The sequence below is a fragment of the Arvicola amphibius genome, chromosome 2 (assembly GCF_903992535.2).
Source record: "Arvicola amphibius chromosome 2, mArvAmp1.2, whole genome shotgun sequence".
NCBI classification, from domain to species: Eukaryota; Metazoa; Chordata; class Mammalia; order Rodentia; family Cricetidae; genus Arvicola; species Arvicola amphibius.
The window spans coordinates 50,700,562-50,722,286 of NC_052048.2; the positions used below are offsets into that span (position 1 = coordinate 50,700,562).

The window sequence follows — 21,725 nt, forward strand, 5'->3', positions numbered from 1 at the left end:
AAGAGCTGTGGAAGAAAGGCGGGTCCGTGAAAGCTGTAATAACGTGTTCAGGGACCAAAAAAGGGAAAGGTTGGTTTCACCAACTTTCCTTTGGAAGAACCCAGAACCTGACAGAGAGGGAGGCTGCTAGGGACTCGCCTGCAGGACTGTAGCCCTTGCATCTCTAGACCGTTTGCTCTTGCCGACTTAGCTCCAGCCAAGTCTTACCCAGACCTTCCTTATGTCTAACTGGGTTCTAGCAGTTTCCTTGAGGAGCCCTAGGCTGAAGATATGTCACACACGGTCCTAAAATTGTCTACCTCTGCTGAGTAGTAAAGAGCACACGGAACTGAGTCTTGCACAAACTTAGTGTCACCCCAAAAGAGCCATTTATTCTTCCCAAGCTTCAGTTTCCTCATCTGTAAGTTGGGATCTAGAGGAAGTCAGTGGAGTGGAAGAACTGTAAATTACAAAGGCGCTAATTATTGATAACAAGGATGAGTAGCTGTCACTAAAGATGACAATGGAACAGAATCCATTGCCACCCACCCCTGCCCTGTCTAATCTCCTCCCCAATGGGCAGTACATGTTCTTCTGCCAAACCTTTTGTTTTGTTTTGTTTTGTTTTGTTTTGTTTTTCAAGACAGGATTTCTCTGTCGCTTTGGGGCCTGTCCTAGAACTAGCTCATGTAGACCAGGCTGGCCTCGAATTCACAGAGATCCACCTGCCTCTGCCTCCCGAATGAATGCTGGGATTAAAGACATGAGCCACCATCGCCTGGTTCTGCCAAATATTTTTTTTATAAAACTAATAACGTAAGAAAATCAGGCAATATATAATATTGTATATAGTATTGCCTGATAATAAAATATCGACCAGTGTCATCATAGTTAGAGCAAAGACTATAGGCAAACGGACTCTGCCATGGACAGTGTGTATAATCTAGAAAAATTACTTACCTCTCAAGTCTGATTAAGGCTAGTGTGTAAAATGGAACTTCTAATCATTGTAAGTACGCCATAGGTTGGTAGGAGGATTGAATTTGTATTTATGAGATGCCTAGAGCCGTTCCTGTAGTCATTGCTTTAATATCCCATTAGAATTTGGCTGTTGTTTATTGGTTGTATTTTTGTTTTTAGGCAGTGTCTCCTGTGGCCCAAGCGTGCCTGAAACTCACTGTATAGTCATAGATGACCTTGACCTTCTGTTCCAACTGCCCCCCATCTCCATTGCTAGGATTGTAGGCATTACCATCTTATCTGCCTAGACCATCCATCAAACTGATGGCATATGTACCATTCCCCTGTTACAACCTTGAGCTGTTGCCTGGGTTTCAGCTGCTGTAAATAATGCCATGGAGAACATCTGTGTATACCTGAAACTGAAATGATTTGTGTTTGGTTTTTTTTTTTAAGACTAAAAATTTTATTTCTTTTTACTTTTTTTGTACTTTTTATGGGGGGATATCACAACTCACATGTTGCATCAAACTTGGTGGCATTCATGCTTGAGCCATTTTCCCCACCTGGTTAATTGCTCTCAGGCATCCAGAGAAGTTCCTTTCCCATGGGAAATAGGTGCATGTTTGTAACACCACCATAAATTGGGTCCGTTCCCTTCCCATTTAGAGGTAGGTGTTAACCATACCCTTATTCTGACCCCTACAGTGAAGTGAAAATTGAAGTTTCCCATATTCCATTTACAAACTGAAGCATCCTAACACTTAGTTACTTGGTAACTCAGCTTTCAGGATCTTAAAAACAAAACCAAACAAAACCCTTTTTTTGCCTTTGCAAACTCACTGTGGCGGGCTCAGTGATAAAGCCTGGCTGGGTCAGCTTTCCGAAATTCTCTGTTGGCCTGTGTTGTGTTACCAAAGCACTTGTTATCTTTGCAGTGGTCGGACCTTTAGAAATTCAGGCTGTCAGCTATTTAAAGCAAATGGAAGTCGCCACTCCACTCCCAGTGAACATTGTGAGATCAGGGTTTCCTACTGGTTATGATAAGGAACTTAAGTACTTACTCGGAAGGATCCCTGGCAGGAAGCAAAATAAGAAGGGTGGAGCTTGTTATTTTTAAAGGCATTCTGAAATAAGAGTTTGAGCAAAGCCTGTTTGGAGGCAGAATAATGTGGGGAACAGGAGGGAAAAGAAGAGAGAGCAGCAAGCTGAGGTGTGTGATTCAGAGAAGTAGTCGGGATGCCAGGTTATGGCGTTTGTATGCAGTGAGAAACTAAGGTTTCAGAGGTGAACAGCCATGACCACAGGCTCTTGCTGAAGAAAGCAGCAGCAACCAGACAGCTCCCAGAGGTCAGGAGCTGTACCGAGGGCTCAAATTAGTCAAAAGCTGTTAGCGATGCTCAGGAGCTTTGGAATTTAACCACTTAGTTTGAAATCACTTGATAGGTATGGCAGCTTCCCTGTCTGAAACTAAGTTTATCTCAGTATTGAGTAGGTAATACTCAATATTAGCAGGCTGCTGAGGCTGCCTTATTGTTCCCTCTGCCCTCTTGCAGCCCTGTGAAAATGGCATTATTGCTGTCCCGCTTACTGAGCTTTGGAGTCCTGGACGGGTCAACTGTGTTACAAGTTTTCTTGAGTCTCAACGAAAACACAAACTTGTAACACAAATTTGCTTGCAGAGTCAAGATGGGCATTGACATTGAAACTGACAGAAATTGTACATGTCTGTCTTATCTAGGACTGGGCTTTAATGAATCAATAAGACTTACAGTGGCTGGAGAGAGGGCTCAGTGGTTACGAGCACTTGCTGCTCCTCCAGAGAACCTGGGTTCAAGTCTCAGCACCCAAATGCCGGCTAACAACAGTTTGTAACTCAGGTCCCAGGGAATCCAACACTCTCTCTGATTTCCATGGATATGGCCGTCATGTGGTACACAGACGTCTGTGCAGGCAAAACACCCATATGTGCAAAGTAAATATTTGCCCCAAACTCTTTTAAATAAGGCATTATGGTGTATTAAAAGAAATTCAGCATATCCACACAGACAGGAGTGTGTTTCTTCACGTGCGTTCCTCATGGTGTTCGATGAAAGTTAAACAAAGGGGCTGGAGATGTTGCCCTTTGGTAACACGTGCAAAGCCCTATGTTCACACACACACACACACACACACACACACACACACAGTACTGAATAAAACTGGGCCTGCTGGTGCATTCCTGGGAGGTAGAAGTAGGAGGATAAGAAGTTTAATATCATCCCGGGCTACATGATGAATTTGAGGCCAGCGGGCTACATAAGAAAGACCCTGGCTCAAACAACCCAAAGTTAAACCAAGTTTCCCATATTTTCTCCAAGTTTTCAGTCTGCTCAGAGACACTGGGTTCCCCAGGAAGGGCTACATCTGCAGTGTTGAACGGCTGAGCAAGATGCTGCCCCGTGGGCTGTAGGCTTCATGTCACTCACCATAATCTTGTGGGGACATTGGGGGCTTTGTGTTTTACAGTTTATGTATTCTGTACCTGAAAGGATAAATAAAAAAGATGGTGATAGTGGGTACCTTTAGGCGGACCCTGCCAAGGTATACCGCTCAGCCAACACACCACACACAACAGAGTTAGCGCAAGAGGTTTGTTGGGGGAGGGGGAGAGCAGAAGAGCGAAAGGCAGGTGGTGTTGGAGTGGGGACTTGGGAGAGGCAGACAGACAAGAGGAGGAAGAGAAGCAAGAGGGAAAGAAGAGGCAAGAGAGGAGAGACGAGAGGGCAAGCTGTGCCCGGCAGGCGCTTTTAAAGGGTGCACTTGGCGCATAGCTGCTGGTGGAAAGGCGCCTGGTGATGATGTAACTGCTTTGGAGACAGAGGCAGGATGCTGCTGCTGCAGAAACTAACAGTACCTCCCTCATACCTTAAACATCTGAAGGATGAGATGCAACCAAGACAACAGAAGGCCCAAACAGATCAGTCCTGTTCCCTTGACCTATTGAGATTCTCTCCAGGAGAGTGGACCAGGCCAGGGCACTCATGACAGCTATGTGAGCCTGGAGTGAAGCTCAGTATGGTGTTGACAGTAGCTGTCTCAGACATGGATCAGTCAGTCTTCCATACCAGTAGAGAGTGGTGGACACCAACTACTTATACCCCTCAGAGGCAAGCTGTCCCTGGAGCTGAGGGTGACCTGGTAAGGAAAGCATCTTGCATTCCTGCTGAGACGTGTTTGCATGTCTTTTGGAGTGGTTCTGGAAGCACGGAGTCATAGCAGGAGCTGTATCGCAACCCCGTGCAGCTGTGCATCTAATCCACCTGTGGGTGTGCTCTGGATGGGCGGAGTCACCTGAGGCAGGAAGAAGTGGCAAGGCCTCCAGGCCTCAAGCTGACTTCTCTAGTAGGAAGGTTCCAGATTTTGACTTTCTATGCTTTTGGAGAAAACAGCACTTGTGTAGATTCTTCTTCTCCTGCCTACCCGCTTTCTAGCTCTGGATTTTAAGAATATAGGTCAGCCCTCTTAACAGCATTCTCCATGTGCAGCCAATCCCTCAAACTTCCTCATTTACAAACTGAAGTTTTGTAACTACTAAGTAAATAGCTCTCCAAAGACCCTGTTGACTGTGGTTCCTCCTGCTTCTATCAATAAAATGAGAGCTAAAATATTTTTTCTTCCTTTTTTTGTTTTTTTTTTTTGTTTGTTTTTTGAGACAGTGTTTGCTCGAACTCACAGAGATCTTCCTGCCTCTGTTTCCTGAGTGCTGGGATTAAAGGTATGAGCTACCACCGCCCAACTCTAAAATATTTTTATTTAAAATATTTACAGAGTTTTATGCTAACCTGCTTTTCAACCTAAATAATCCTTACAGATTTTATTTTTCCTACCAGCTATTAAGAGTTGACAGTTCAAAGCAGACACGCCAAGAGTCCTCAGCAGGCGGGATAATGGTTAGAAAAATCTCTCATCACCTTTTCATTCTTAATCAAAATTCTTTAGACTTAAAAAAAAAGTTGAGAGTTGATCCTAGTCAAGCCTGCAGCCTCACAGGTTTGGCCACAGAAGGAACTGTCTCTAGCTGACTGACAGAGCTTTCTAGAACAGAAGCAGATGTCCTGTGTTGGGACAAGTCTTTGATAGAGGGTTGAGAAAGGAAAAGCATGACACCAACGAAAGTATGTGACTGTGATGTTGAAAGACGAATGTCCAGGTCACACTTTCATCTGCCACCAGTTCTCAGGCTGCTTCCAACACGGAAGTGCCAAGTCACTTTCAACTTCCTTCCCCGTCTCCATCCCCCTCCCCGTGGTTTATTCCAGACCCTTGGAGTTACCAGATTCAGCAAATAGAAACCTGGAAGGCCAAGTTCAATTGGAATGCCATCAAACTAACAAATAATATTTTAGTATGACTGTCCCAAGTATCTATTCTGGCAACTCTAACTTGATTGTTTACTGAACATTCTCCTCGATGACAATAATAATCCCCAGGTCAATAACACAGCGGTAAAGGCACTTGCCATAAAAGTGGTAACCCGAGCTTAATCCCTGGGACCCAAGTAGTAGAAGGAGAGACCCGATTCCTGCAAGTTGTCCTCTGACCTCCACACCCTTGCCATGGCAGGTGTGCCCACACCCCCAAAGACACAAAATAAATCCATGAATGTAAAATAAGAACAAATATAGTGATAATGGTTTCCCTCCCAGCCTGTTCTGAATGTAATGATAGATTGACGTGTTGGGTAGAGTCTTATTTGGAGCACTGTGACAGGAAATGAAGGCAGACATTTACTGAGCTCAAGCTGGTGCTGTCCTAACATCTATTAAAGTCTTCTCAAGAACAGTATGAACATGCTACCATGCCTCTTTTTAAAATGCATTTGGAAGCTGGGGCATGGTGGCACATGTCTTAATCCCAGTACTCAAGGGGCAGAGACAGGAGGATCACTATCAGTTCAAGGCCAGCCTGATCTACATAGTGAATTCCCAGCTAGCCAGGGTTGCAAAGTGTGACTTTTGTCTCAAAAAAAAAAATGTAATAATAATTTGGGAACTTTTACTTATAAAGGTTAATTTATCTAAGATCACAAAACTAGGAACAAGGAACTTGGAACCAAATACAATTCAATATTTTGTTTTGTTTTGTATTTTCTAATTAAAACTTTTATTTTATGTGTAGGAATGTTTTGCCTACACATATGTCTGTGTACCAGGAGTGTGCCTAGACTGGTGCCTTCAGAGGCCGGAAAGAAGTGTGTGCCTAGTGCCTCCAATCCCCAAAACTGGAATTACAGACAACTGTGAACCTCCATGTGGGTGCTGGGAAGGGAGCCCAGGTCCACTGGAAGAACAGTCAGCACTCTTAACTTTAGAGCCCAGACGTTTTGTTTTCCAGACAGGGTCCATGGCACCCAAGCTAGCCTGGAACTTTCTATGTAGCTATGAGTGATGACTTCTTCCCTTCTCCTCAAGAGTCCTTTGATATAGACCTGTATCACTAGACCAGGTTTATGAAGTACAGGGGATCCAAGCCAGCACTTGGTGTATGCTAGGTGCAATGGTTTGAATGAGAATAGCCCCCATAGGCCCATGGGGAGTGGCGCTCTTAGGAAGTATGGCCTTCTTGGAGAAGGTTTTAGAGGAAGTGTGTCGCTGGGGGTAGACTTTGAGGCCTTAGAAGCTCAAGCCAGGCCCCATGCTGCTCTTTCTTCCTGTTTCCTGCCCATGTAGAACTCCCAGCTTCCTCTCTAGCACCATGGCTGTCTTCCTGCCACCATGCTTCCTGCCTTGATGAGACTGGACTAAGTTTCTAACTGTAAGATAGCCCTAATGAAATGTTTTTTTCCTTTATAAGAGTTGCCACAATCCTGGTGTCTTTTCATAGCAGCAGAAACCCTAATTAAGATAGTAGACAAGCACTCCATCACCTGAGCCTCATCCCCAGTCCCAAAGCCAGTTTTAAATCCCAAACCTTGTTGGTGCAAATAACAGGTGTAAGGCTGGCTGCTTGGTCTTTTGGTCTTTTCTCAAGGTCTCCCTTAGTTGCGTTTGAGTCTGCACTGGTAGAACATGGGGAAACAGGAGTGCACCTCGAGCCTCACTTTATTACCAGCAAATTAGAAACAACACCTACCCATACCTTGAGTTGATATGAAGACAACAGAAATCCATATAAACACAATGCTGAGCCTTCCTCCAGGAAGCAAGTACCCAGGGTTGGAATTCTTGGAAGTCAGTCATTGGATTTTCCCTCTTAATTGTTCTGTAGAGGCAGGGATTCTAGGGAGCTGGAGACCAGAGGCAGCCTAAGAAGGAATACTCACACCTGAAACCCTAGGAAGCAGTTTTTCTCATGGAGATGAAAGCGGGGGCCTAACTTCAGCAGAGGTGCACACATCCTGCTAAATTCTTTCTTGCTTTGTACTCTGCAGATAGCTACAAGCTGAGCTGGCTTCACATATGGCCCAGAAGTGATTAGATGGGGTGGGGGAACTCCAAGGACAGTAAGACTCCACAGCTTAGGAGGGTAGGCGGAACTCCATCTGTCCTGTCACTGGACTTTCCCCGGCCCCTCCCTGCCTCATCTTCCCCCCCCCCCTTCTCCCCTGGTGGCTGAGCTCCAAGTCTCCAAGATCAAACTCTAAGGTCTCTTGAACCTGTTGCTAGTTCCCACCCGGCCTTGGTAAACCTTCAAACTGGCTGGGCCTCTTCCTATCTGTCAGCTCAGAACCAGTGAGTTCACTTACCTGCCTGATTGGGCTCTTGACATATTGGGCCCATACAGGTAGAAGATGAAGGTAGTGTGTTATTTTAGCTGTTACGAAATTGACTCAAATCTCTAAGCACTTTTTCTAAATTGGTTACCGTAAATAATCAGAAATGGTACCAGGTGCGGTGGCACACACCTTTGATTCTAGCATTAGGAAGGCAGAGGCAGACAGATCCGGGCTCCCTGGCTGAGTTTACACTTTGTTCTAAGATTTCATTGAAAATAGCCGTGACTTGACTTTGTCACATATTTAAAACACTTTTTCAAAACAAAACTGAATTGGAAGCTGGACATAAGTATACATGCATGTATTGGAGCTTGGGAGCTGGAGGCAGGAGGATCAAGGCTAGCCTCAGCCATATAGCAGGTTCAAGGCTAGCCTGAGTTTCATGAGATCCTTCCACTTCGCCTAGAAAAAGGGCAAAATTTGACTGAATTTGGTGTATCTTGGTACTACGACATGCAGTCTGTAGTTTGGTTTGAGTAGGTTCAAGAAATTCTGAGCAATAGAAGGTAACACATTAAGTCTTATTATCTATACATAAATGTTTCATGCAGTTAATCCTGTTTAAATTAATCCTGTATAATCTAATATAAACCACCCAAGGAGCACACATTCTGAGGGAATTAATCTAAGACCACCAGAATAAGGAAAGCCAAAGCATCTTGCTAAAAAAGGTCTGTCTTCCCCCTGCCAATCTGCCCCTTCCTTATTTTCCCTGCCCTCCTTGAGGACCCTGGGAGAGGTGACCCCAAGTAGCTAAAGCAGATGTGTGGAATTGCAGCTACATCATCCTTATTGTCGGCTCAAGTTACTTCACCTCTTAAGTTTCAGTTTTCCTACCTATGAAATGGGGATGATAATGTTTACATCATGACTGCAGAGCAAGGGTTTGATCTGAGCTTTGCCACCCTGTGACTATGGGCTGTCCTCTAGGACTACCTGAGGAGATTGAGTGTTGCCCTCACTCTGTGTCCCTGCTAGATCACCCAGAGCTTCTGAAACTGCCCTCCTGTGGTGGGCACCCAAAAGGCTGGGTCAACCCTCCTGGCCATTCCTCTCCCTTCAGATGGATGTTTCCTGCCACTGCCCATATCTGCTTTGTGTTGTGTTTATTTCGTTGCACCAGCTCCTAATCCACTTGATAGGTGCAGATTGCCTTCCTTTGTGATTGAGCGGGTCTTGAATGATACCTGAGAACCTGAATTTATTTATTTTTTTGTTTGAGACAGGGTCTCATGTAGTCCAGCTTGGGCTCTGACTTATCATGTAGCCAAAACGGCTTTGAACTTTTGATTATCCTGTCTCTGTTGCCAACGTGTTGTGATTACAGGTGTGTACCACAACACCTGGTTCATGCAGTGTTGGGATTGGAACTCAGGGCTTCATGTATGCGCAGCAAGCATTCTACCAACTAAGCCATGTCTACATACCTAGAGCCTGAAAATCTGACAGGTCAGAGATGCTTTTTTGACTGATGACAGAGTTATGTCCTGAGAAAACTACTTTGAATTTAAAATACGAGTGTGGGCTGGAGAGAGGGCTCGGGTCAAGGCCACTTTCTGATCTTGCAGAGGAGCGAGTTTGGCTCCCAGCAACCATGAAGTATTTTACAACCATCTATAACTCTAATACCAGAGGATCCAAAACCCTTTTATGAATGTCTCAGTCACCAGGCAAGCACATAGTACAGGCAGACAAAATACTTATGCATGCAAAATAAAAATATCAAAATCTAAAAATAAATAAAAATACTTCTCAAAATTTTTGTTTGTTTTTGTTTTTCTGAGACAGGATCTCATTACCTAGCCCAGGCTGGTCTTGATCTCACAATCCTCCTGCCTCAGCCTCTAGAGTACTGGTATTACAGGAGCCTGCCACTATGCCCATTTATTACATTTAGTACATCTACCCTTCTGCATGTCATAGGCTAGCAACCCAGTACAGGTTGTTTACTGCGCAGGCTTCATAGCTGACTAGGACGCGCAACTTGTCACTGCTGCCGGGCAGCATGAGAGAGAATCAGACGTAGTCATGTAGGTCAATAATGAACATCTAAATTATATTTCTGCATCATGCCAAATTAAAAACTTGTGAGTTTGCCTTGTGTCAGAGATCGTGTATGTTGTCTGCTTGGCACCTTTACTGCCGTTTTCTCTAGGAATTAGTAAACTGATATACCTGGGTAGGTCTGGGGACGTGGCTCAGTCGGTCGAGCGCTTGCCTAGCATATGTGAAATTCTGGGCTTGATTCCTGTCAGGCTAGGAATGGGAGAACGTCAGCGGAGACTTTCAGGTCAGAAGTTCAAGGTCATCCTAGCCAATCAGTGCCAACCTGAAATATATGACACCTTAGCTAAGAATGAGAAGGAGAGGGGAGAGAGAGAGAGAGAGAGAGAGAGAGAGAGAGAGAGAGAGAGAGAGAAGTGAAGCAGGATAATAAGCTAAATTTACTACTGAAGGCCAAATTCCACAGATTACCGAAAAGAAATGAGAATTTATTTATTTACTTATCTTGCAGGGTTGGGAATCAAGCCCAAGGCCTCATACACGCTAGACAAGCGTACTGACACTGAGCCGCATCCCCACCCAGGAAACAAGATTTTATATGAGGGGCAGCATTCTGTCTGCCCAATAGGAAACAGGAGTGTAACCTTTGGTGCTTAACCCCCAGGTGGTCATGCACGCCTGCCAACCATTTGAGGAAGCTGTGTTTCTAAGTAGTAATCGAGGTCCTTGTAATAATCTCATCACTTAGGTGAGGTGCTATCTATCCTTCAACACTGGAGCCAGCTTGGACAGGGTATGGATTGACCCCTACTGCACCTATTTGCCGGACATGAAAGTATACTTTGCTGACTTTAAGGGTTATTAAACCTCCCCCATTCCTTCATGAGAGGTGGAACCTGGAGGAGTTGCATAGGGTTTTAGCGCATACAGAGAAGAAGGGGACCCCTCATCAGATCATCTTCAAGGCCACGCCAAGGCCTGGCAGGCATTCATTCCCCAGCGTCTTTGTGTGGAACACAGAATTAACTAGAATTCCCAGATGGAGGACGTTGTTCCAGTCTCGGAGGCCTGCTTGTAACCCTTCGGTTCATGTCTGATATTTAGGATGGTACACTTACAGATAACGGGCCTCGGAATAGTGTTTGCATACTGTCTCGTGTGTGTGTGTGTGTGTGTGTGTGTGTGTGTGTGTTGTCTTTTCCTTTAGTCTACCTCATGCTAGCTTAGAATTTCATCTCCTCCTGTCTCAGGCTCCCAAGTTCTGTGATTATAGGCATGTGTCCTCATATCAAGCTCAATCTGTTAATTTAAATGTAGATTTTTTGTTTTGGGGTTTTTTTTGCATCTACACATACATTTTGAATTATGTTTAGGTATCAGTGTCAAGAGAAGTTCATTCTCAAGTTAATTTTTTGAAGGATCCATTATTTTTGTTTATGTGTGTTTGTCCTAGTGTATGTTCATATGTGTGTGGGCGGGGGGGAGGTGTGCACAGGATCCAGAAGAGGGGGCTGAATCCCCTTGAGCTTCAGTTATAGGTGCTCATGTACCACTCAGCATGGATGCTGGGAACTGAACTCTGGTCCTCTAGAAGAGCAGGAATCCTCCAGAACCCCTGAGCCATCTCACTAGCCCCTCAGATTAACTTTGAAAGAGTTATTGCTTTGTTACATGAAGTTTCTACCTGGTCCTTGAATGTAAACTTGGACCTTTTCATGCACCTTGCCTTTAGGTTTCAAGTGCTGTGGTACAGATAAACAAAGTAAAATGTGGAGCCTGGGCTTTGCTTTGTTTTCTATTTGATTTTATCTGTGGAGGACAGGGTCCCACGTCTCCTGGGATGGCTTCACCACTCAGGATGACCTTGAACTTCAGCCCCTCCTGTTTCTGCAGTGGGCCTCCACGCCTGGTTTGTACAGTGCTGGAGATTGAACCTTGGACTTCACGCATGTTAGGCAAGCACTCTACCAAATGAGCTGCATGCCCAGCCCTGTTTTGTTTTCTCTCGACTGCCCTAGAAACCTAGGGTTTCCCCCACACCGAGCACAAACAGCAAGGATTGTTGTGTGCTATCAAGTGCAGTTTGTTAATTGCCGGCACTCCCTTCCTCGCCAGCATCTGCTGGCAGGTGGCTGACCGTCACTGCCAGTGAGTTTACAATTTGCCACAAGCAGGTGCTCACAGTTGCTGGGGTGGCTTTCCCACACACCACACACATACTTCAGCGCATGCAGAGGGTGGCTTTGGTTTTCCCCGTCATGTGGCTTCCTCGACAAAGATTGGGGATGTCACATTTCAACAGGACTTTCTGGGTCAATAAGAAAAAACATACAACTCAGGGAAAAGAAGCTGGGAATCTGCAGAGAAATGGTTACGTGAGGAATGTCTTTGGTGGAGAGTCAGGATAGCTCCCTCAGGATATAGGAAGAGAATGCTGGAATGCCTAAGGGTAGGGCTCAGACTGGGCAACCAGATAAAATGCAAGCCTGTCCTTTTAAAAAAAAATTTAAATCACATTTTATTAATTTTATGTATATGGGTGCATAGTACACATGTGCCGTGTTACAATTGTGGAGGTCAGAGGACCACTTCTGGGAGGTCTCCACCATATAGATCCAGGCATCTGACTCAGATCATCAGACTCAGCAGCAAGGAGTATAGCTCTTTGGGCTTTCTGTCTGCCTGGCACCTTGAGAAAGCAGTCCCCTGTGACAGCTCTGGTCAAGTGTATCTTTGTAATCACATATCCATCGCCATCGGGGTCAGGCATGTCGAGCCAGGGTGAGTGGATTTATTGCCAGGGAAAGGCAGAGACATCCCCAGGAGGTCTCCGCACCTCCCCAGCTGCTCTCAAGCCCTCTGTCTGCACTCAGAGGTTGATCCAGGTTCATATAAACAGTACTGCCCAGACAGCCATAGGGAGGGGCCTTCTGCTCTGAAGCCAGCCCTAGCTGTCCCTGCAAGCTCCATGACTTCACTGGGGTCCAGGCTCCCAGGCAAAGTCCCCAGGAGGGTGAGCAAACAGTCACCCAGCTACTGTGGTGCACTCAAATGTAAAAGCCTGTTTAGTCCTAAATTCTGAACACGATTGGAATTAAGCCTCTGGAGTAAGGTTCCATTGCCGGATTCACTTCTTGTTCTATGGGGCCCCCCCCGTTAGGCTTTAATATCACGGCACTCGGCACTCCTATTATAATTGGTAGCTCATGCATTAGCATCCCGTCATCCATTTCCTGGTCATGTGTGATAGGATTTGTTGTGAGTTATTACACTGAAAAGCACGTAAAATGCACAGGCTGTATATAGAACAAATTAGAAATTGCACATCTACAAAAGCACAGCCCCTGGGACTCTTTCCTGTTACCACCATTGTCCCTCACACCCTCCCCCACCCCATGCCAATACAATGCCATGTCTGTTCTCGGAGTCATTCACAGTCTGTCTGATTTCATTGTGCTTGCTTTGGACCCTCTGCATATGGAATTGTAACTTGTTTTGAGGCAAGCATATAGTCCAGGCTGGCCTTGAACTTGGAATCCTCCTGTGACAACCTCTCAAGTGTCAAGATTACAGGAATTCACCACAGTTCCAGGCTGGGATGTTTGTTTGGCCACTATCAGTCAGATTCGTCCATGTTGTGTGTGGCTAAAGTCTATTTTCTTTGCTGTGTGCTGTCCAACTACATGAAGAAACAGCAACTTCATCATGTCTGCTATCAGGAGATGTCGGAGAGGGGGGTGTTCGTTTTGTTTTGTTTGTTTTTCTTTTGCTGCTGTTGCAATTTTTTGAGACAGAGTCTTGAATTTCCTAGCTGGCTGGGAACTTATTGTATAAGTGGGGTGACTTTGAACTTCTGACACTCCTTGCTTCTGCCACTAGCATGCTAGGGCTACAGGCATGTGCTGTCACCCCCATTTTATGCAGTGTCAACAATCAAACCAAGAGTTCACGTGCTAGGCAAGCACTGTACTGAATTACATTCCCAGCCTGTATTATTGGGTATTTGTATTGATTTCTTCCTTTTCTTTCGTTCTTCCTCTCTTTTGTCTTACTGTAAGCAGTGCTGTTGTAAACTCACTCAAGTGTGTATGTATCTAGGTAAACAAATTTCCAAGCAGTCTTACTGATTGACCTTCCCAGTAGCCTGAATCAGCTCTCACTGACTTTTATCTAGGGATAATTTAGACAGAATCAGAGTTTCAAAAGTCTGATTGTCTGGTGCCTATGAGGAGCTCACTGAAGATGCTTTCCCCCAGAATTCTGAAGTGTTTGAATATTTTTCTTCTACCCACAGCCCATTTGGATTTCTCCTTGGCTGCCGTTTGTTGGAAGGCTGACCTCATTTATCCGCCAGGCTGTCTGCCTTGGTCCTCCTTTGATTCTTCCATGGGCTTTGTTGTTGTTAATGTTAAATGTCTAAGCTCGGTGTGCCTCTGTGTCAGTGACGACTCTCTGGAAGTGTCCTGCGTTAAGGAAGTTTGTGTAGGAAAGTGGGGTCACGTGGTTAGAGTGTTCTGCCCTGCACACCAGATCTGAACCTGGTCAAGGGAGGCCTTTCGGGTGCACTACTAACAATTTACACTGGTGATTAATTATCTGAAAGTGGAAGCCAAATTAAGCAGAGACAGCACACACACACACACACACACACACACACACACACACGCACTCACGAACGCACGCACGCACGCAGAGTTCCAGTGAGAGAATGCAGATTAACAATAGGAGTCTGCTGGTGTGTTTGATATGAAGAACAGTTGTTGAGTTAAATTCAGATATTTTGCATAAAACTTTGCCCAGTTGGACTTTTTTGTTTGTTTGTTTGCTTACCTGTTTATTTTTAAACACAATTGTCAGGCAACATCTAATACCTGTCTCCTTATGTGGCTCACATAACTCATTTGTACCTAAGAGCTCCAGTGTTTATAGTTGGAAGGGACGTGAGAAAATAAAGCCTTTGTTAAAGATATGCTTCAAAATGCAGTAGGATAGGAGGCTCAGAATCTTTTTCCTTCCTGTGATTTATTATTTAAGATTAGGTCTTATGTTAGGCCTAGGCTGGCCCAACCTGGAAATTGCTATGTAATTTAGGCTTGTCTCAAACATGGGCACCTCCTCAGTTTCAGCCTTCCTAGTGCCAGGATTACCGGCATGTGTCACCAAGCCTGAAACCTGTGGTGGCAGCCTCTTCCTCTTCCTCCTCTTTCTTTTCCTCCTCCTCCTCTTCCTCCTCCTTTTGCTTCATTTCTTGGTTTCTTTTGCTGTTGCTGCTTGTTTTGTTTCATGCTGTTTTGAGGCAGCATCTTATATATAGCCCAGGCTGGCCTTGAACTCACTCTATACCAAACTGCTGATCCTCGTATCACTAGCTCCCAAGTGTTCAGATTGAAGGCATGGCCACACACCCAGACTGTTGGGAGGAGGGTTGTTTTCTAGGATCCCAGTGACCTCATACAATTAGGTAGGTACTCTGTCCCTAAGCTATTCACCCAGCAACCTCAGATTCTTTGTAATGTTCTAATTCAGGCTTTAAACCTGGCTCTATCAACAATGGAATGAGGCAGTTCTTTGCAGTTGGGGGCTATACTGTGCCCTGTAGGAAAGTATTCTGGCCTCTGTCCAGAACATACTAAGAACAACTCCTTCCTTAATTTTAACCATTAAGAAGGCTGTTATGTGCTCATCTCCTGAAGGGCAAAATCCCCCAAGTTGAAAACCACTGACCTAGCCAGGTGAAATGGTGCATGCCTTCTAACCCAGAACTTGAGAGGCAGAGGTAGGCAGATCTCTGAGTCTGTGGCCAGCCTGGTCTACAGAGCGAGTTTCAGGACAGCCAGAGCTGCATAGATAAACCCTATCTTGAAAAAAATGTGGGGGCAGGGGAGAAAAATGAAAAGAAAAGAAAACCACTAATCTAAGGAAATCTCTTATATCTCTTTCTTCTTTTTGAACTTAAAGGAAATTTGAACAATACATGTCGAGTTCTTACATAGCTCATCTCCTTCCCGCCGCGACTTCTGCTAACAGTAAAAGCTTGTGGTAGCATGGTGCCTTTGTTATAAAGTCCATAGACAGGTGTAATATAGTTCTACAGGTCCTGACAAATGTGTAGTGTCACGTATGCTCTTTTACAGCACCATATAAATAAAGTCACCACCGTGATCACCTTCACCTTCCACCCCCCATGATCCATCTCTGCCTTGCTTCTGAAGCAGAGCAGTGTATGGCTGTCCACGAGATGCCAAGACCTCCCCTCCCTTTCTGCTAAAATCTGGAGATGCTCAAGTCTCTCATATAAAGTAGTCTAGTATTTGCATGTTATACACACATGTTTTTGTTTGGATCGTGTGTCAATGAATTATGTTTTCTAAAGTGAAAATGCTATGTAGGTCATGATTGTTGTATTGTTCATACCATAATGACAGGTTTTTACCTGTCAGTCTGTGTTTGGCACAGACTCAGTTTTTAATATTTTCAATCTGTAATTGGTGGAGTTCATGGATACAAAGCCTCTGTTTGTGGACAGCTCCTCTCTTTAAAAAAAGTTACATTATATTTTTACTTAGGTGTTTATCTGTGTGTCTGTGTGGGCTATGCACATGTGAGTGCATGAGTGCTGGTGTTTGTGGAGTTCAGAAGAGGGTGTTGGGTCCCCTGGAGCTGGAGTTACAGATGGTTGTGAGCTACTCAAGAGGGATGCTGGGATGCAAACTCGGGCCCTCTGTCAGAGCAGTGTGTGTTCCTAATGGATGGACCATCTTCCCAGCTCCTGCTGACTTCTCTTTAAACTAGCTGGACCTTCTTAAAGTAACCCCATGGGGCTTTCCTATTAATGTATTGGTTGTTCCTCTGTGGTTGATTAGTATAGAAGAAGGCTCTTCATGGGCAAATAGTCATTGTTTAGAATAATGGCTCACAATTAACCTTTGAAAATTTATTGATTTATTCAGTCAGCATTTCTAGACAAATAACACCCATGTTTAGGATAGTATAAATATCACATTATGACTGGGATAGGTTCTGGTTATCTAGAATAAAAAAATTGTTCTTGAGAAATCATAGCAGAATGACATCTTCAAGACCAAAATTCATCTTTGAAAATTCTAACATAAGGTAGTATTTGTTATTTGAACACATAGCTATTCTCTATGTAGATGCTAGATACAGAGTGGACGTGTGTTTGGCAGTCATTCATTGGTTGCTTAAGTGCTAGAAAAATCTCACGTTTAAAATGCTTGCCTTTAGCAGGGGACATAGGATCAAAACCATCTTAAAGAGCCAGTGTCCATTAGCACTTACTCATTAGTAAACTTGTTGGATAGAATAGTGGATACAATGGCTCCTTTGTATTCCCCCCCTTTCCTCTTTTGTCTTGACTGCATTTTTATAACTTTTTTTGAAATCATTTCTTGTTTATTTTATGTGTATAGTGTTTTGCCTGATTGTATGCATGTGCATCACATGCATGCAGTGCCACTGTCTTCAAAATTCAGAAAATGGTGTCAGATTCCCTATAACTAAAACTAATAGATATCTATGAGCCTCCCCCATGTGGGTGCTACAAACCCAACCCAGGTCTTCTACAGGAACAAGTGCTCTTAACCACTGAGCCGCCTTTTCAGCCCCATGCATTTTCACAACTTTGAAGTCAATGCATCATGTGAAAGTCTCCATGTTAGGCATACATCTTATGCTTATTGTCAAATCAATAAGCAAATATATGAGAAATAATAACGTTCAATCTACTGAAGTCTCATTGCCACAGAATTAACTGTAAAACAAAGCTATCCTAGATGCTGACCTGGGAACATGGGTTCTTGGAACACGCCTTGTGGTTCACCTGGATCTGGAATTCAGCAGTATACATGGGTTGCTGGCAATGAGGAACAGCAGAAAGTGCTGTTTTATCTTGGTGTGGTGACTCCCACCTGATATCACAGTATTTGAGTCAGAGACTGGAGGATCATGGACGTGAGGCCCACCTAGGCTATAGAGCAATAACCTGGTCTCCAAAATCACCAGAGAGAGAGAGAGAGAGAGAGAGAGACAGACAGACAGACAGACAGACAGACAGACAGACAGAAAGAAAGATTATGTGTGTCAAAGGGCTTTGAAGGACAGAGTCTGAAATTATTCTAAAAAAAAAATAAATGTTAGTCTTTGGAGTTGAGTGTTGGCCTTTAATATGAATAAGCTGGACTGTAGTATATTTTGATTTTTCTGGAAGCACAAACCAGTTTCCCAAGGTTGTCAGTCTGATTAAGTCCTGCCGCTCAGATTCCAAGTGAGTGGAAAGAACTATTGTGATTAAGAAAGCTGAATCTTTTACCTGCAGGTAGGCCGCAATCCTCTTCTTAGTAAACACACACGGAGGGTGTGTGGAGCCTGCTTCGTTCTTTAGCATAGACATCTTCAATGAAATGGCTGCATAGGCATTGCGGTCAGTTCTTCAGCGTAGACATCTGCAATGAAATGGCTGTATAGGCATTGCTGTTACTCTTCTCTTATTTCCTTATTGCCCTCAGAAATGCAATGGGCCAATTCAGCCATCTTTGGAAAATTCATTATCTCTGTAGAAATCTCCAGAACAGATAAAACCAGAACAAAGAGGAAGCGTTTAGACTAAGTAATCGAGCTAGCAAGCTATATAAAATATTGACTGAGCTATATCTAATACTGAACGCTAGGTGTAGGCCACAGAGACTGAATGGAGGCCATGCTGTGATCCCCAGGTTGCTGTTGTTTTCCTCTTCTCTTTGTCTTTTGGATTCCTACCCTAATATGGTGTGCACTTGGCCTGTGAGGGCCGGATGACTGGTTTAGGACCTTCACCCTAGGTCCAGTCTGGGTCCAGTGCATGGTCCTCCACGAGGAAGTTCCTGTGCTTCATTATCACGGGAGTGTGGTGGTTTTGATAGGATGTCCCCCATAGTCCAGGCATTTGCATACTGGGTCCCCAGTTGGCTGTTTGAAGAGTCTTAGGAGGTGTGACTCAGGACATACTGGAGGAAGTATGCCACTGAGGAAGAGCATCGACGTTTCAAAAGACTCTCTCCATTTTGCATTCGCTCTCTGCTTCCTGCATTCAGTTCCAGATGTGAGCACTCTGCTTCTACTTCAGCGGCCACATCTGCTGCTTGCTACAGTGCTTCCCTGATATCCTGGTGGTGGACTTTTATGCCTCTGGAACCATGAGCTCAAAGTAAACCCTTGCTGGTATAGGTTGCATTGACCTTGGTGTTTATCACAGCTACAGCGAAGTTACCAATACAGAAGCTAATGTGAAAATGCCTAAGTGACAAGTTTTAAAACTTGCTAGTGTTTTCCTGTGTACTTGTGTGCATGTGTGTGTGTCCAGTGTTTTCCTTTGCACCTGTGTGTGTCCAGTGTTTTCCTTTGCATCTGTGTGTGTGTGTATTCAGTGTTTGCCTCTGCACCTGTGTATGTGCCCAGTGTTTTCCTTTGCACCTGTGTATGTGTGTGTGTGTGTGTGTGTGTGAGTGTGTTAGTTACCTAATTCATCGCTGTGACCAAATACCAGACAAGAAATAACTTAAGGGAGGAAAGGTTAATTTTGCCTTGCAGTTTGAGGATGCAGTCCATCAGGGCGGGAGGTCATGGGCAGCGAAGCCATTACGGTGTGAGGCAGCTGGCTGCGTTGTTTCCATAGTCAGGAAGCAAAGAGAGGTAAAGATGGTGATCAGTTGGCTTTTCCCTTTTTATCAGTCCAGGACCTCAGCCCGTGGGATGGTGCCACCCACATTCAGAGTAGGCTTTGGCTCCTTGGTTAACCTTCCTGGAAATCTCCTGATAAACTTACCCAGATGTGTGTGTCCCAAGTTGACAAACAAGATCAGCCTCACAGGGTGTGAGGGGTTGTGCCCTTGAGGGATTGAGAATACTCACTCAGCAGTCTAGGACAGTGCCTTGGGAATCAGGGTTAGAACACAGTGTTTAAGAACCTGGCCTTCAGAGCCAAACAGACTGGCTTCTAATGCATGTCTCCTCTACACAGTAGGCATGAACAGTTAGCAAGTGAGTCAGTGTCCCTAAGCCTCACAGCTTTTCCAGGAAACCATGGAGAATAATAATGTCCTCTGCATGAGAAAATTGACATCCAGCCTAACATGAGAAAAATAATGCCCCTAAATGTCCTGCCTGGTACCCAGTACTTAGCCCTTCAGCAAAGTCTAGCTGGTAGGAAGAGAGGAAGATATGGGAGTTGGGGAGAGGAAGTGTTAGTGTGATTCTGGGTGAGAAACACTGGTGTTCTCGGGGTTGTGAGCCACCTTTTCATTTATGTTTCCAAGGAGCTAATAGACCTTCTAGAACCATCTTTGCTCCTTCCTTGAATAGTCATGGCAGCTACAGAATCTGTTCTCTCATAGCACGTGACCAGCTCTCACTAGCTCATATTCCACATTCTCCACGAAGACCACACCTTTCTCTTGACCACTCAGATGTGTCCGTTTTATATAGACTTTGTCAACTTTATAGACTGTTTAGTTCACTGTGGGTGATGGGGAGGGGTCCCTCTGGGTTTATCAGAACCATGTTTCCCCGTCCTCTTAGAGCCCAGAGATTTCTGTAGAAACTAACTTTCCAAAGTTGCTTGGCTTGGTTCACTCTACTTCAAGGTGGTGGGGAAATAGCAGAAGAGTGACCGCATGTATTGTAAATCTTTGATTGTGGGATGCCCATAGTGAAGAGCCTGTAGACATTCTGTGAGTGGGTCAATGGTGATTGACGTTCCAACACAGTGAATATTAGGAGCTGCTAGAGCTGATTAGGGTGATGCTACCAGGACATGGAAAAGTATGCAATGGAATATGAAGAATACTGCGCAAAAGTAGAATATGAAATATGTACGACCCCATTCATCCTATGTAATGAAATTGATGCTCACGGAAAGTATTAGAGGCTTGAAAGTAGACGTGGTCATCTCATTTGAGGGCGGCCTCTAGTGAGTGACAGAGGCCAAGGTCCTATAGTAATTCTTTGGGTGTCTTCATGGGGAGAGCCTGACGGGATGTCTTTTCAAGTGACAGTCTGATATTACTGTATTGTGTTTTTTCCTAGTGACGAGAATGCCAGGAAAGACTTGAAGACACTGCCAGTCTTCCCAACCAAAACCCTTCAGGAACACCCATCACTCGCTTACTGGTAAGCCAGGACAGCCCTGGGCTACGGTCATGGCCTCCACTGAGCACTGGGTACTAGGCAGGAAATTGAAGAGAATCACTGTTTTCTTCCAAATTACGTGTATTCCTTGTAAATGTAGTCTCTGTGGTTTCGGTCCCCAAACTGTGAAGGTGCCCTTCCTTTGCACACACACAAATATAAAGATAATAAAACATTCTATTTTGATAGCTTCACATAAGAAAGCTGGAATACGTTTTCCAGCCATTCATGAAATTAGATACAGAGCCTACATTGCATTCTGACTCTGGAAACTTCTGAACAAATCACTATAAAAAGAAGTGTGGGGGAAGTGGAGGTGATGATTGGTTTTAGAGAGAGATGCTTCTAGTCTCACAGGTTACACCTGGGGATGACTGGAAGAGCCCTGAGCTGTTGGGTAAACTCAGGTCTGAGGAAGGCTGCAACTTCAGCGTGGCCTATCTTACAGGATGAAATTAGAGACTTCTCTTTATAGCCCTGTGCCCAAAGGTGGAGATAAGAAGACTGTTTTAGATCGTGTTTAGACTCAAAGCAGGTTTAGTTTTCTTAAGATACTTTTTTTGCTTTTAAGAAAGAACAAGCAAGTCTCATATGGCCCAGGCTGCCTGGAACTCTTTAAGTAACTAAGGATGACCTTGAACTTCTGGTTTTCTCAGCCTCCACCTCCCAAGGGCTGGAATTACAGGCCTGGGCCACCATACCTGGTTTATATGGTCCTGGGGATCGAACCCAGGGTTTGTGCATGCGAGTCAAGCACTCTACCAGCGGAGCTCCATCTCTTTTTTAAATCCACAACAAGAAAATGGGTCTTAGGCTCAAAATTACCTCAATAATGTTCTCTAAC

The 21,725-nt window shown here is 44.6% G+C and overlaps 1 protein-coding gene across 5 annotated transcripts in view; it reads left to right on the plus strand.

Moving 5' to 3' along the window:
* Window positions 1-21,725, plus strand: part of Frmd4b (FERM domain containing 4B) — a 232,549-nt gene that overhangs the window by 167,853 nt on the left and 42,971 nt on the right. For all 5 annotated transcript variants that reach the window (XM_038318422.1, XM_038318423.1, XM_038318420.1 and 2 more), the window contains one exon: window positions 20,780-20,863. In XM_038318422.1, coding sequence (XP_038174350.1) covers window positions 20,780-20,863 — 84 coding nt within the window. The remainder of the gene's footprint in view (window positions 1-20,779; window positions 20,864-21,725) is intronic.